Source organism: Paralichthys olivaceus, chromosome 6 (genome assembly GCF_024713975.1).
Source record: "Paralichthys olivaceus isolate ysfri-2021 chromosome 6, ASM2471397v2, whole genome shotgun sequence".
Classification (NCBI taxonomy): domain Eukaryota; kingdom Metazoa; phylum Chordata; class Actinopteri; order Pleuronectiformes; family Paralichthyidae; genus Paralichthys; species Paralichthys olivaceus.
Genome location: NC_091098.1, coordinates 18,637,073 through 18,651,508, shown reverse-complemented (window position 1 = coordinate 18,651,508; position 14,436 = coordinate 18,637,073). Strand labels below are relative to the sequence as shown.

The following is a 14,436-nucleotide window of genomic DNA, read 5'->3' as shown; positions in this document are numbered from 1 at the left end:
AATTTAGAGAGATTTAGATATGACTTGATTCTGGTGTCATTTTTGAAATTGTATTTTTATTTAATTCTCTTTTATTCAATTCCTATTTCATGTTATTGCTTTAATATTAACTTTGTAATCCTGGATTCGCCTCCTAATCTGGATCTGCACCAACATCAAAACACATATTACTTACCTATTACTTACATATCCATCCTTCCACCAAGTTTTGTGTAATTCTTCTTACAAACAAACCAACAAACAAATGGACAAAGTGAAAACATGAAAAATGATAATAAAAATGAAATAAATGTAAGAAATCAAAAGCAAAGTTTAATCTCAATTAGTTTATTCTAAAAAGACAACTTTCATCATATTCCATACCATGTCTTCATATCTGTAAAGCAAATAAATATTTTTCTTTTCTTTTTTTTTTTGCATTTCAAATAGTTCATCAATCATTTGACAAAATAAAGTAAAAGTGTGTATATACAGTATATCAGATAATCCTTCTCACACTCACTTTAGCCAAAGATTCCTCTTCAAAGGAGAGACAGGAGGATGTTGGGGAGGGGAGTTGGGAGTTTATTTACGTATGTACGCGTTTATTCATTTATTTATGTGACTTTAACTTTGTCGTCGTTGATAGCTGTCTGCTGCTGTCTAGAGTGACATCTAAGGTGCTCAATTCCGTCGCTCTGGGAATCTTGCATCTGCTGTCATAGTGTCTGGATTTCTGAGCATTTGAAAATCACAGTGTCACATCAGGGACGGAAACCAGGCAAAATACAACAGAGGCTTGTCGCTTCTCTCCACATATCTGCGTGTGACAGATGACATACACAGTACAGCACACAGAAAAGACAGAAGCTTTGAGGTTGGCAAATGCTACCACTGTAACAGGAGCAAATCTACAGTATATGTTTCCATCAGCAGATCTCATCCCAACAGTGTAAAAAAAGTTTCCTTGATGTTTATCCCAGACAGTGCTGTTCCTTTAAGGATTTAAATTATTGCTTTGTCAAGCATCGATAGTCAGTGATTATCACATTAACTCTGTGCCCTCTGGATCAATGTCATTAATAAAAGATTACTGTTACATACACAGATTGAATTCTATGTTATTCTACAACGCTCATACTGTATATATTTATATAAGTATATATTTCTAAATTTCTCACTGAAATACAGCAGATTAGTCACAATACAAAAAGATTGATTGTGGGAATGACATTCAGCTTCAAGCGTTATTGTTGATCCTCTGAACCCAAAGTTCCAAAACTAAAATCCTGAGGAGCAAATGTAACGTGAGCGGTGGCCGAGGACTTGATTAGACCGGCATCACTCAGATCCATTTAAGACCAGCTGTAATTTCTTCTGAACAGTTTCCGCTTCCCTGGGTTCACAGACTTGAGCCCATACTAAAGAATTATTCATATAATAACCTTAACTGGAAGTGAAAGGGAACAAAAAATTGTGAATCCTGCTTGTGCACGTGTGAAGCTTGTGTCAAAAATCAACCTGCGCATGTTCACCAGGTTTCTGATTAAATTGCCCGATCAGTCCAGTCCAACTGAGGCAAGAAACCAAAAGGAGATTTGCCGTGATCAGGCACATACCAGTGACAGGCTTACATCATCACTAGGGTTGTGAATCTTACATATTATCACTATGTTACAGTGGAGTACCTCGGCCTGGAGCGGGGGGCTTTGTCTCTGTGTCAGTGTCTGTAAACCAGATTGGCTGTGTTGAATGAGAATCCTCCAGACTGGCTGGCATGTCGTCTATGAGGCCCCCCCCCATGTTCACTCATTGATTCTCCGCTCACATATCTAAAGATGGCAGCTCTTCCATGGCTCCTACTGTGACATGGGATGGGGGAGAGGGCTGCCAAATGGATCCAGGGATGAGCTAAGAGAAGTTTCCAAAGGAGGCTGCAGAGAGAGGGGAGAGGAGGGAGAGCATAATTAGGATTCACATGGATAAAAAATGGAGCATTGAGAGTGCAGCAAAAGTTTGTCCTAACATCTTGTCCCTTTGTAACCTCAGTGCATCGTTAAACATTCAGTGCATTCCTTTATTGTTTTCTTTATCTGTAAATGCATCATGAAATTGTTTGTCCTTTGTGCTGAGCCTTAAAAACACACTAGTCTCAAAACTCAACTATTGGGCTCAAAGCCCCTCTGAATCTTTATCAGACCCCTTACTCCTCCAGACTTACTCTGGCCGGGGTGGCCGACCTCTCACCATGTAACACACTGTAATATAATAACAATAATAATAATAATAATGTGCTTCACAAGAAAAATAATAAAATCCATGGCTAGAAGAAGGATAAATTATAATAAAAAGGTAATTCAGTTCAATTTTTTTTGAGCCACGGAGCAGGTTGTTGTGGTTGTTGTAATGAAAATAATAACTTAAATTGTACCTTGGTGTAATCAAGTATTTCAGCCTATTAATCACAATAACGTTGGGAGAGGCTAAAAGTAAATCTGACTGGCTACTGTATTCAATCACAGAACATCAACCTGCAACAACCAATAACTTAGGATGAAACTCTAACTGTATGAATAAGTAGGACAGATGCAGTGCATGGAAATTATTCCAGTGTCACTAATGCAGGTAATGAAAAAGAGGCTAAAACAATGATTTACAAGCTCTGATTAATATGCAAAGGAGAAAAAAAAGAAACATTCCAAATAAACGTGTTATGAGTTTATGTCAGACTGTAAAGATGGACGACATGAAAGCTCTTCAAAAGTGAAGCCAAATCATCTTGAAGTAAAATATCTACCTCTACCGTGTAAGTGGATGGGACATGGGCAAAACAAAAGAGTCATAGTATACGCCATGTCATTTAAGCTTATCCCACTGCTATGCTGTAATAATGGGGTGAAATACCACGATTGACAGCTGAGACTGACTCGCGATTGGACGAGCATGTGTATCAGCAGGACCTCAACACCGAGGCAAATTACTACAAAAGAGGAAGATGGCAGCATCTGAATCTGGGATATGTTAGCTTAATATTTTTACAACCGCCGGAAGTGGTGACGTGTTGTTCATCCTTACACAGTCTATAGTTGCAGACAGTACATATACAAATATAAAAATATTTTACTGTAATATACCTACAAAAATTTACACTGTGGAGAGAGCAGGTATATAAATCATATATCAAATATATGACATTACGTAAAACAGCATGTAATGAGAAGCCTTTTTTCCTAAATGTCATTATCTCTCTCTCTCTCTCTCTCTGTCTCTCTCGAAACAACAGATGTTGCCAGGTGGTTTCCCTGACAACTAGCCATCCTGAATTGACACCATGTGTCAGTGGGAAAGCAGACGTTCCTCTTTCAGACTGTTGGCATTTCAGCTCTAAAGCCCTCATATGGGCTGAAGAAGATGCACCACCTGTCTCTAGACACAGACAGATGTACCGTGGCACCGGAGTGACCCCGGACCAGGAAATGACAGAGAGACAGAAGGACAGAGAGACAGAAGGACGGAGAGACATCGATATCACTAGAGGCCTTTGCAGACACAGAGGGACCCTCAGATAGAAATCACTTTAAATGAGCTCCCTGTGGAGTCGCTCACATTAAAGGGATAGTTCACCGAAAAATGAAAATACACTCATCATCTTCTCACCACTATGCCGATGAAGGGGTGAGTGAAGTGTTTGAATCCACAAAACACTTCTGGAGTCTCAGGAGTCTCAAGGTAAACTTTGTTGCAGCAGAATCCGATACAATTAAAGTAACCGGTGACTCATACTTCAGACATAATACACAGCAGAAAATAACAACGGAAGAAACACAACATGCCTCCATACTGCTTGTGTGGCTTAAAACACGGTGTAGATGATGCTGTTTTGAGTTGAATGCCGGGGCTTGCAGACACTTGGATGACACCACACGAGCAGTATGGAGGGATTTTATATTTTTTCTGTTGTTTTATTACATCTGAAGTTGTCGGTTACTTCAATTGTATTAGATTTGGCTGCAACAAAGTTTACCCCTGAAGCCCCTTAAATGTTTTGTGGACTCAAACACTTCACCCACCCCTCCATTGGAATAGTGGTGAGTAGATAATGAGTGAATTTTCATTTTTGGTGGACCATCCCTTTTAGGTGCAGCAGCGGGGCAGAGGCCGACAGGAGGAGGGGGCAGCTTGAACAGCAAACAGGAGAAATTTGAGCTGAAGAGAAATGACATGTTCCTCACTTTGCTCTGTCTGTTACACGCAGAGTTTCATTCATATTGTAACTCGGAGCTACGGTTCAGCTGGCAGGCATCACACAGAGCCCTGAACAAAGCTTTTCAAGGCTGGGCACCATCACAAGAGGGTTTCATAGCTGCTAACCAGGCTTACCAAGACAGTGTTCCAGGGCAACCAAAGTGTTGCTGACAAAAGGATGAAATTTGATTTCAAGGTTTTCTGGCAGTAAGGTTTTCTGGCAGTAAGGTTCACTTTTCAGTTGCAGGTTGGTAAAGTTCAGGCAGGTTTCAGAAAAGGTAATAGTTTGAGTTTAAAAAGACCCTTTCAAGAGACGGAAAGCTTTGAAGCTACACTTCTCCCATGTGTGCTACATCTTAGAGTCTGAAACCTGGCAGCTGCACAATTGCATTGATCAACTTTGATGACATTTTGATGTGTTGAGAAGGAAAGAAGTGCTGACAGTTTATTATAAAGATATACCAACAAACAGCGACTGAGAAGGAGGAGGGAACATCTCCTGCTGGGCTCTGATCTAAAATCTCCCTCCACAAAGCTTTCCAGATATTACAACAACCCCTGCAACCCCTGAGAGAGCTATGGCTCTGGGCTGTGGCAGACATCATCCTTACCTTTCACAGATAACACAGCCTGCTGAAAATACATCAACAATACTGTAGTGTGTAAAACGTAGAGATAAAGATTTAGCACCTTTCCCAAACATTACAGGGTTACGTTGAAGAGGGACATACAACAGACTGTGAAATAACGCAATGCAAAGTAGTGAGGGCTGAAGCAGTGGACTGGTCTATGTATACAATGCATTTGCATTTAACTTTGAAGCTCTGATTTAAATTTCTACAGTGTGGGATTTTTAACTTGACCTTTTTTTATATATAGAATTGGAATTTGTTTTAGATCCCTGACCTGAAACTTTGCCTCAGGTTTAAAGTTCAAATCATTCAATATTCAGCAGAAATGTAGTTTTTCTATGGCAAAAACTATCTGACAATATTTGGAAGACGAGGAGCACACATATAGAGCAGAGGGTGGATTATGCTGCAGGTGCGTAGCTTGTTTTGATCCTTTTTGTTCCACTATGAGACTAACTGTAGCTGTTGGAGACCATTTTATCTGACAGGAATTGAACCTCTCCACGGTCTGTGCTCAGTTGTGTTTGGTGTGACCAACTTGTTTTCTTAATCCATTTTTATGTAACTACATTTTTCTCTTTGCTCAACATTTTATACAAAAGCATGAGAAAATCATATCAAATTTGTGAAAGTTGCCTTATCCCACAGTTGTGGTTTAAGTTCATTTGGTGCCAGGAACAAACAGCATGTGATTCAGCGCTTGTGTTCATTGAACAACTGCACTCTTGTACAATTATAATATAATATATAATTATTCCACTGCTCTGCTGCTAAAATCAGTCTTTTCTGTACTGCATGTACAAAATGCTTCTATTCATTTGATTAAAAAAGAAAATTACATCTAAAAAGATGACTTTGTGGATTTCAATTACATATTAAATATGTAATGTTACCACATAAATTCAATGTAAAGGGTCACATCTAATTACGTTTTGTTAATTATGTTGAGTTAGTGTGAATAAATCAAATCACTTGAGAGAGAATGATTGAATATATTGTGTGTTTGGAAACATAACTGTAGAAGTCACCACAGTTAACTATATATTATAAATTCAATTCCACTGTTAAATATCTTGTAATTATTCTCTCTTAATTGTCAATAGAATAAATAAAAAGAAACCAAGTTGGAAGCACAACACTGATGCGTTTTCACCTCTTAACTAGATATGGGGATGTAGTGGAGAAATGGAGCAACATTAGTACTTATATATAAATAAAGATGTATAAATTCAATGATCGATCTTTTCAGGCTCTTTAGCTCCTAAATGCAGGATTCACGTGATACAATGTGCAAGTAAATACTTTTCCAATTTGTTTTTCTATGGACATATTTTGTTATTGTGTGAACAACAGCATTTTCAACAGTGATTTGCAAAAGAAGTAATGTGATTCCATGTTGAGTGTGAAATGTTATTATGGGGCTTTGAGTCTGCCGCAGACAGATTAGCCTGGTGCAGACAGTACGGCCCCACAGCCAAGGAATACATGTGTTACCATTCCTAGCTTGATTTCCCTATTTTCCAGTCTCATTTCTTCACCTCTGTGATCTGTAGATTTTATCCACAGTGCTTTTAATGCCTCTGTGGCCGGAGGTGCATGTTTCTGGGTTGTCTGTCTGTACGTCCATCTCATTATTTGGAAACTGATATCTTAGGAATGCATTAAGTAGATGCACAAATGTTCACTTGGACTCAAAGAAGAACTGATTCGATTTTGGTGGTCGAAGGTCAAAGGTTAATATGACCACACATCTGTTTCTTTTTTCTTTTTTTTTATTCACTACTTCTTTGCTATCACCATTTCACAAAGTTATAATCATCATCATAGTTGTCTGCTGTTTGCAAGTATGTATTTGGTTTTAATGTATTTATTCATTTTTAATCTGTAGCTTAAGTTTTAAATAAATAATGAAGTTTCACATCCAAAAGGTCAAAGGTCAACTTCCCTGTTGCACCATAAAGCTCGGCAAAGACATTTTACTGGCTATCATTTAACGACACATCACAGGAACAGAAGGGGGTGAAGACTGTGACCATATTTCCTGTTTGTGAACGAGATAAGTCTAGTTTTGTATCTCTGAAAGATCTCACCTCCAGTCTCAGTTCTCTGTCCTCATCTTAATTACATGTCAGTCGTTCCTTTCTCCGCTCTCTCTTTCTCCTTTTAATTCTCTCTGTATTTTATGTTATCTTTCCCAAGGAGCTGGACACTCAAAGAACTCGCTGGTTGTAAAGGTTAAAGAAATCACTGATGTGAATAATGTGAGGTTTGTGTTTAACTCTGCTATCATTGATCAGATCAGAGACAATCTCACATCACATTCAAGCCTCTTTTCGAAAGTTACTGTGAGATCAATATTTAATTTTTGGTAAATCTGTTGGAGATGAGTCAGACTTGAGAGACGTTGTGTGTGTGACATAAGGCTCCAGTAAAATCACAGCAGAATTGTAAATGTATCGGGATAATTGTTCAGTGAGTGGAGCTGGGAGTGTGTGCGGAGGACGGTGAGGAAAGACAAGCATGAGGGCAAATTCTAAATGTGCATTAGCTGCTGCGTGACGAGTCTGAAGCCGTCTTTCCCACCTAACCTTTCTGTCTCGTCCTCTTTTTTTCATTTCCCCATCAACATGCTTCTCCACACACATCATCCACGATTCACAGCCAAATCCTCAGCCTCCTTTCATCCAACTCTTATCAACACATTTATCTTTTTTCAATCAACAACATTACAAAGAGTTCAAGAGTCTGCAGCCATGTCAGTGGCTCTGTGAGGATGAACACAGTGATGCTTTAAGCAAAGTGTGAACATTGCGCAGCAGGTCAATAATAACGTGCTGATGTTGTGCCTGTTTACTGTGTCAATCATAAGTGTGTTATACTGACAATAACAGCCATTAATTGAAAAGCTGACTGAAGACATCTTCTGTATTAAACCAGATCTTTGTCTTTTCCCAACATTAACCAGTTGTTACTTAAACATTACCACAGTCATGTGTTATAGTTTTTTTGGTGGAAAACAAAGTGAATATTTTAGTATTAACTTACTTTTATTATTTGTCATAAACTAAAACATTTTTCCTGGAAGATTTGGTTTCTTCCAAAATGTACTTTCTGTAGCAGTAGAGCTGTGTAAATGTTTTTTTTGTTCCAGCCCCCATGTGGACGTGCATCACCTCTGCAGTGATCTCCAACCATATCACCACCTCATCACAATTCTCATCTCTCAGCACTGGAACAGCCCGTTATCACGCCTCCAGTCCAGACACCAGGGTGTTCTACCTCCATCACCCCTGAAAACCCTGCAACCCTGTGGACCTCAGGTGTTTTATGAGGCCAACAAATTAGCCTGTCCTTGTCGCCTGTAGAGTCAGAGTCTGCTGAACTGGCAAATGACATTTGCATTGCTCATTCAACAGAAGTGTTAAAACAGGAATTTAATTATTTCTCTTTACCAGTCAATTGCGTCCCCTCTCAACTTAATACAGTATAATTCAATTCAACATGCTTCACTGCCATGAATGTCACCACACATTTTAACACTCAGAGCTAAAATGATGCGAGGGAACAAAAACAAAATAAAGTGAGTTAAAGCATCCTGGTGGGCAGAAGGATTAAGGCACGAGCCAAATAGCCTTGACATCTCTGCTTTGATTATGGCCACAAGGCATTTTGTCACATTACAACATCACCTTAACTTCACCTCTAGATGTCACTAAATTCTGCACACTGAACCTTTAAGTGTATGCCAAAAAAAAAGGGGCTGGTTGATTTGAGTTTGCATGCGCAGAATTATTATTTTTTAAATCTTTATTATAACTGAAGAGCAGCCAAATTCAGTCTTGTGTTATGTAACCGCTGCCCTTGTTCTTTCTCTGCTGTTGGATAATGACACACATGGTTCACTGTTCAGGGTTTGCATGGGGATGCTTTTCCTGGACTATATGATGTGATCTTGTGTTACTCTATGACTTCAGCTGAATTGGGAACATTTTACAGAACAACCTCTTGTTGACTCCCTCACACACACACACACACACACACACACACACACACACACACACACACACACACACACACACACACACACACACACACACTTGTACTTGTACTATCTTAGTGAGGATACTCATTGGCATAAGGCATTTACCCTAACCTTAACCATCACAACTACTTTCCTAACTCTAACCATTACCTTAACCTAAATCTAATTCTAACCCTCACCCTTAAACCAAGTCTTAACCCTCAAACAAGCCTTTGAAAAAGTGAGAACTGGTCAAAATGTCCTCACTGACAATAAACACTTTGAGGTCCTAAAGGTGTGTAGTAGAAAGATTTAAATGGACATTAAAACCATTTATTTTCATTGTTTGTTGTCAGGCGTGGACCTCAAAACTAGACATGCTTCGTTACAGATTGCAGCAACTGAAATGCTTCCAATGCTGCCAAACATGAGGCGGGGATCGGCAAGCAATAACAACTCAAGGCCACAACAATGACTCCAACCGCTACATCCATATAGGGTTAGCAGCATAAAGAGCTGTAAAAAAACTTTTTTTATGTGCACAGGTATCAGATCAGTACTCGGTATTGGTCAATATGCAAAGGCAGGGAAGGGAAAAATGGTATCAGAACATCTCTATCTCTATTCATATTGTTGTGAGTAGAGGAAAAATGAAGTAATAGCAGCAGCATGAATGGTCAGAGAGTGAATGTGAGCTTGTCATATTACAACAATGACTTCATTTACTTGTTTAGATATCACCGGTACATAATGAATTTTTGATGGCAAAAACAATGTTATTGTTTTGACTGAATTCTATTTTGGTCCAAAGCATTTATGCCAACAGAGATTTGATCATTTAGAGCGAATGGTTGTGCAGTTATTCTTTATTTTTGTAATAAAGGCTCTGTTCGTCAGAACACTCTGTGACAGGAGAATGGTAAAAAAACATCCAGACATGTTTTCTGCCTCTTGTTTGAGAAGTGAATTGCTAGGCGGCACATTGGAAACAACTACAGCAACAAGCAAGCTGCAATTTCCCTTAAATACTGCAGATCTCCTCTTATTCTGGGGAATGAGTGCTGCCAGGATGCTGCTGCTGAATATAGGTCATGATCTTGAATAATGGAGTCCAATGGAAAATCTGTGTGAAATGGCTGGAAGGTGCTCAATGCATCTGGCTCGGAATACAAAATCCTGAAAAACTAAGGCACTCCTCATCCATCAAAAAACTTTGTGCCCCATGAGCCTTTACTAACACAATTGAGGAGTTTAAAAATATATGTGTGCATAATATATATGAGTCTATAGATCTGTATTTTTTTACATTGTGGATGACTTTTCATCCAATTCATAGGCACCTTTTTTATCCAGGTAGTTACAGGGAACATTGGCAATCCAGTTCCACACACTTACACTTTGATGCCATCGATGAAAACAGAAAACAGCCAAAACAGTCACCAGAACTGGTTTATGAGAAGCAAGTCACATCAACTGTTGAATCCAGGGCAACAGAGATTGACTGAGCCAGTTTATTGATGGCTGAATAATAAAAGTATTTACTGAAGCCCTCATTCAAAGCAGGGCAGCAAATCAACAGGACCTATCAATAAAACCACACACAGCCACAAGCAATTTCACGTGGATCTCAAACTTCATGGCTGTCGTAGCGGGTGTGCATGGCCTCAGACTGTCTCCTTCCAATTTAGCCAAACCCTACTAATCGCCTTTCACTTGTCGATTGGCTTTTCTTTCCTTCTCTCACATAAACATGTTTAGAAAGACGTTTCCTCACAGAAATGCACAGAAAACTCTCTCTCTCACACACACAGAGACACTGTCTTGATACTCACTTCTGCTCAGGAGCTGCAGGTTGCGGACCTCTTCTCTGACCTGCAGCTGGAGGACTTGTTGGAGGACCTCCTGCCTTAGCGTCTCTTGGACGATCCCCATCCTCTCAAGCTTCTCCCCGTTCAAACGCAGCAATGCCCGTCCTGCCGAGAGGAAGTGTTGAGTGGTTAGGAACAGCCACTCATCGAGAGAAATGTCCCTCTATGCACGGCATTATTATGACCATAAGAGTTGCAGTAATTAGATTAAGCCTGTGGAAATCAATCATTTAAGTCAATCAGATGGTAGAATTACACTAAACTTTAACTCCCTCCTATTCACATGTAACATATTATAATATAGCTGTGAGAAGATACAAGACATTTCAAGTGATTGTTTATCCATGGTAATTGATGGCAATTTAATTATAACGGTTCATTTCTCCATTTTTAAGTAGTTAATCACTGCATTAGTGTATTTTAAAGAATTTAACATTCACATACTACTATTAAATGCTAAACTAAAGTGACCTAAAGTTTTGCCAAATAATTAAGTTCATTTATCTAAAGACGGTGCAGTGTGACTGTATATCAAGTGTCTGTACAGACAAAGATTGCTCCATAGAACCTTAAAGAAATCAGGCAACAAATATCTTCTTAAAATTATTATTTTTTCTGTCAGTGATAGACACACTGCCCTCAGATGTTACCAGGTTCCACAGCCTGCTCTCTGAGGAGTTTGTTCATGTTCCTGCAAGTTTCCTCAAAAGTCTTCAGACAAGTGCATTCCACAGGGAAAGGAGACTTCAAATTCCCATTTAGTCTGAATGTAACTTCCTCTCATATGCTGAGAATATGTCTGCAACTGTGCATTAGATATTTTCAGGTGTTGTTTTTTTGCATTAAGTTTTAACTTGTAGATGCACCATCTAATGTACATCTCGGGATGAGGTTTTTATTTTCTGGTAAGCCCGGCGGCCAGGATCACAGGTGCTGGTTGTCTGCTGTGGCTGAGCTTTACTACAGAATTTGGCAGTTAACCCCTGTGAGACACCCACATTTAACATACCATTACCCACAGTAAACAGCTTTTACAACCAAGCTGCTCTCACACAAAGCAAATATAAAAAACTTGAGACATGCATGTGTGGTGACACAGGCGCACACACGCCGGTTACCATAGGGGAGCTATGTCCTTCACCACTGCAGACAGAAGAGGAATCCATCATACCTGCAGCAGCTCCGTAAGATGTCCGTATCATAATTAGACTCATCACTCATGCAGCTCACTCTCTGTATCATTCCATTCATTCCCATTTTCTTCACTTGGACATTAGTACATCCTTCTATCTGTTGGTTCATCTCTTTATTTCCCTATATGTGCATTATGCATTTTTGTGCGGCAGAGGAACAGTCCCCCAAGTAATGCATGCTTTCATGTACTATATATACATATACACACACACACACACACACACACACACACACACACACACACACACACACACACACAAACAGAGTTGTGTTTGTTCCTTTATTCATCCACAGCAGCAGTTAATAAGCATGTCTGAGAGAGGAGAGCACAGAGAGCAAGAGATTGAGAGATGACAGAAAAGAAAAGAACAAAATAAAAAGAGGACCAGAAGAAAGTTAGTGAAAGAAGAACTGGAGTCCTTTGTCCTTTGTCCCTTTTCTGAGCCCATGAAATATAAATGTCCCTAATAGAGAGCTGGCAGACATATTTTATAAAATAGGTTGGAGGTTGTAACAGTGTGATAGACTCAGGTCTGATGTGACCATCAGTGGTTCCGGGCTAAAGTGCTCTGAAAGCATGTGTATGGAAAACATAACGGACTATAATATCACAATGCCACAACAAACTAGAATTACTGCCCTATGGTTGTATGCCTCCGCCAACCAGTGAAGTTTCAGTCTACAATTATTTTTTTCCAAATCAGTCCCTCTGAGAGTCCAAGTGACAACTGGTCAAAATTGTTATAAGTTCCCTCAATACAGACTTTAGATATCATGTCCAAGAGGCCAAAATCATTTTGTGAGGTCATCGTGACTGTGACCTTTGAAAACCCAAACGTAATCAACAAATATGTCAGTGTTAAGTGAACAGGTTATAATATAACATATTCACAATGAAAAAGAGTTCTGAGAGGTCAGAGAGACCTTAACCTTTGATTACTAGACTCTAATCAGTTCATCTTTGAGTCCAAGTGAATATTTACACCAAATTTAAAGAAATTCCCACAAGATGTTCCTGAGATGTTGGAGAAGTCCAAAAAGGTCACAGAAATGATGGATGAACACCTGAAAACATAATGCCTCTGACCACTGACTTTTTCGTCAGTGTGGTGGCATCACAATCTTTGGGTTTTTTGGGAATAATCTTTCCTCCATTAGTTTATGTGGCCAGAGTTCTCAACAGACTTCCCATGTTTTTAACTGTTCATCTCAGTTCACTGATCTGCTGACCAATGCACTCTCACAAATCAAAGCTCATGAGGCTCTGTCTGGTCCAATCCTCATTTTCTTCTTTTTATGCAACTCTAACTGTGCACAGAGTCGAACGTACCCTCTGGAGGTAAAACACATTTGATTAAAGTATTGAACGTTTGAAAAATCCGGTACTGAATCCAATCTCTTAGAGTGGCACTGAAGTAGGAGTTAAAGTTTGATTATCGTGACAGAGCAAGAGTCTGTACTTTGACCCTGTTTCTTCAATCAACAGAGATGAGGAAACTTTTATTGTTAACAAAGCTTTGTTAAAGTTGAGTGATTGATTCTTTGATGGCAGCAGACGGATTGAACATTATATCAGCAAGCAGCAATAATTATGGTTTTCCTCATCCCATGTCTTTGAGATATGAGACACTGCTCTCAGTGGAACTTGAGCACAGAACTGTGAACTAGTCCCCTTACAACCAAAGGGGCTGAATAACGAGCACAATAGCCACGTCCACTGTGGGCAGGCATAAAAAAACAGTTAGCTCTCATTATGTTTTATTGGATGTGTGTGTGTGTGTGTGTGTGTGGTACTGTAGACTGATTAATTACTCCTCTTCAGAGTGCCCTCTTTTTCTAGCACATAGAGCTGAACAATATATTGTGTGTGAGCACAACTACCTACGGGATACACAAATAATAGTTTTTCATTTAGTTTCACTATTTTGTGCAGACACACACTCATAAACCCATTCTTCCCATCTCGGCTATAGTTTTCAAAGGTGTGTTTGCCGACAGTATGCACCAGAAAAACCACTGCTGTCAGTCTCTCTCTCTCTCTCTCTCTCTCTCTCTCTCTGTCTGCATGCGTGTGTTCGAGCACAGAAATGAGACAAAGCAGATGAATGGAGCTCAAATCAATTCCCTTCAGACAGACTTAATACAGGGCCTATAATAATTGCCTGCAGATAGGGAAAGTAGTGCTGTCAAAGGAGAGGAAGAAAAAAAAGGAGGCACAAAAACAAAAGCTGTTTCATTAGAGATTGCTTCTCTCAATTCGGCTTCAAAATAAACTGCTTATTAACAATGTCTGTGGGCAAATGGGAAGCAGTTCTGCCTCGGCTGGGACAATTATGTCGCTTAAAACATTGTGAAAAGCAATCCAAGAGGGAGAGAGGTAAAGACTTCCTTATAAGAGAACAACCTTTAGATTAAATCTTTGATAGGCCACCTGCTTTCCCTGAAGGCCTACATAATGTATCACCTCTCTGTCAGCTTGTATATACAGTAGCATCAA

The 14,436-nt window shown here is 39.4% G+C and overlaps 1 protein-coding gene across 2 annotated transcripts in view; it reads right to left on the bottom strand.

Moving 5' to 3' along the window:
• Positions 1-311: 311 nt before the first annotated feature.
• samd10b (sterile alpha motif domain containing 10b) overlaps positions 312-14,436 on the bottom strand; it is a 47,773-nt gene continuing 33,648 nt past the window's right edge. For both annotated transcript variants that reach the window (XM_020095924.2, XM_069527271.1), the window contains exons 4-5: positions 10,710-10,850; positions 312-1,913 (exon numbers count right to left, since the gene is read on the bottom strand). In XM_020095924.2, coding sequence (XP_019951483.1) covers positions 1,891-1,913; positions 10,710-10,850 — 164 coding nt within the window. In that variant the 3' untranslated portion in view covers positions 312-1,890. The remainder of the gene's footprint in view (positions 1,914-10,709; positions 10,851-14,436) is intronic.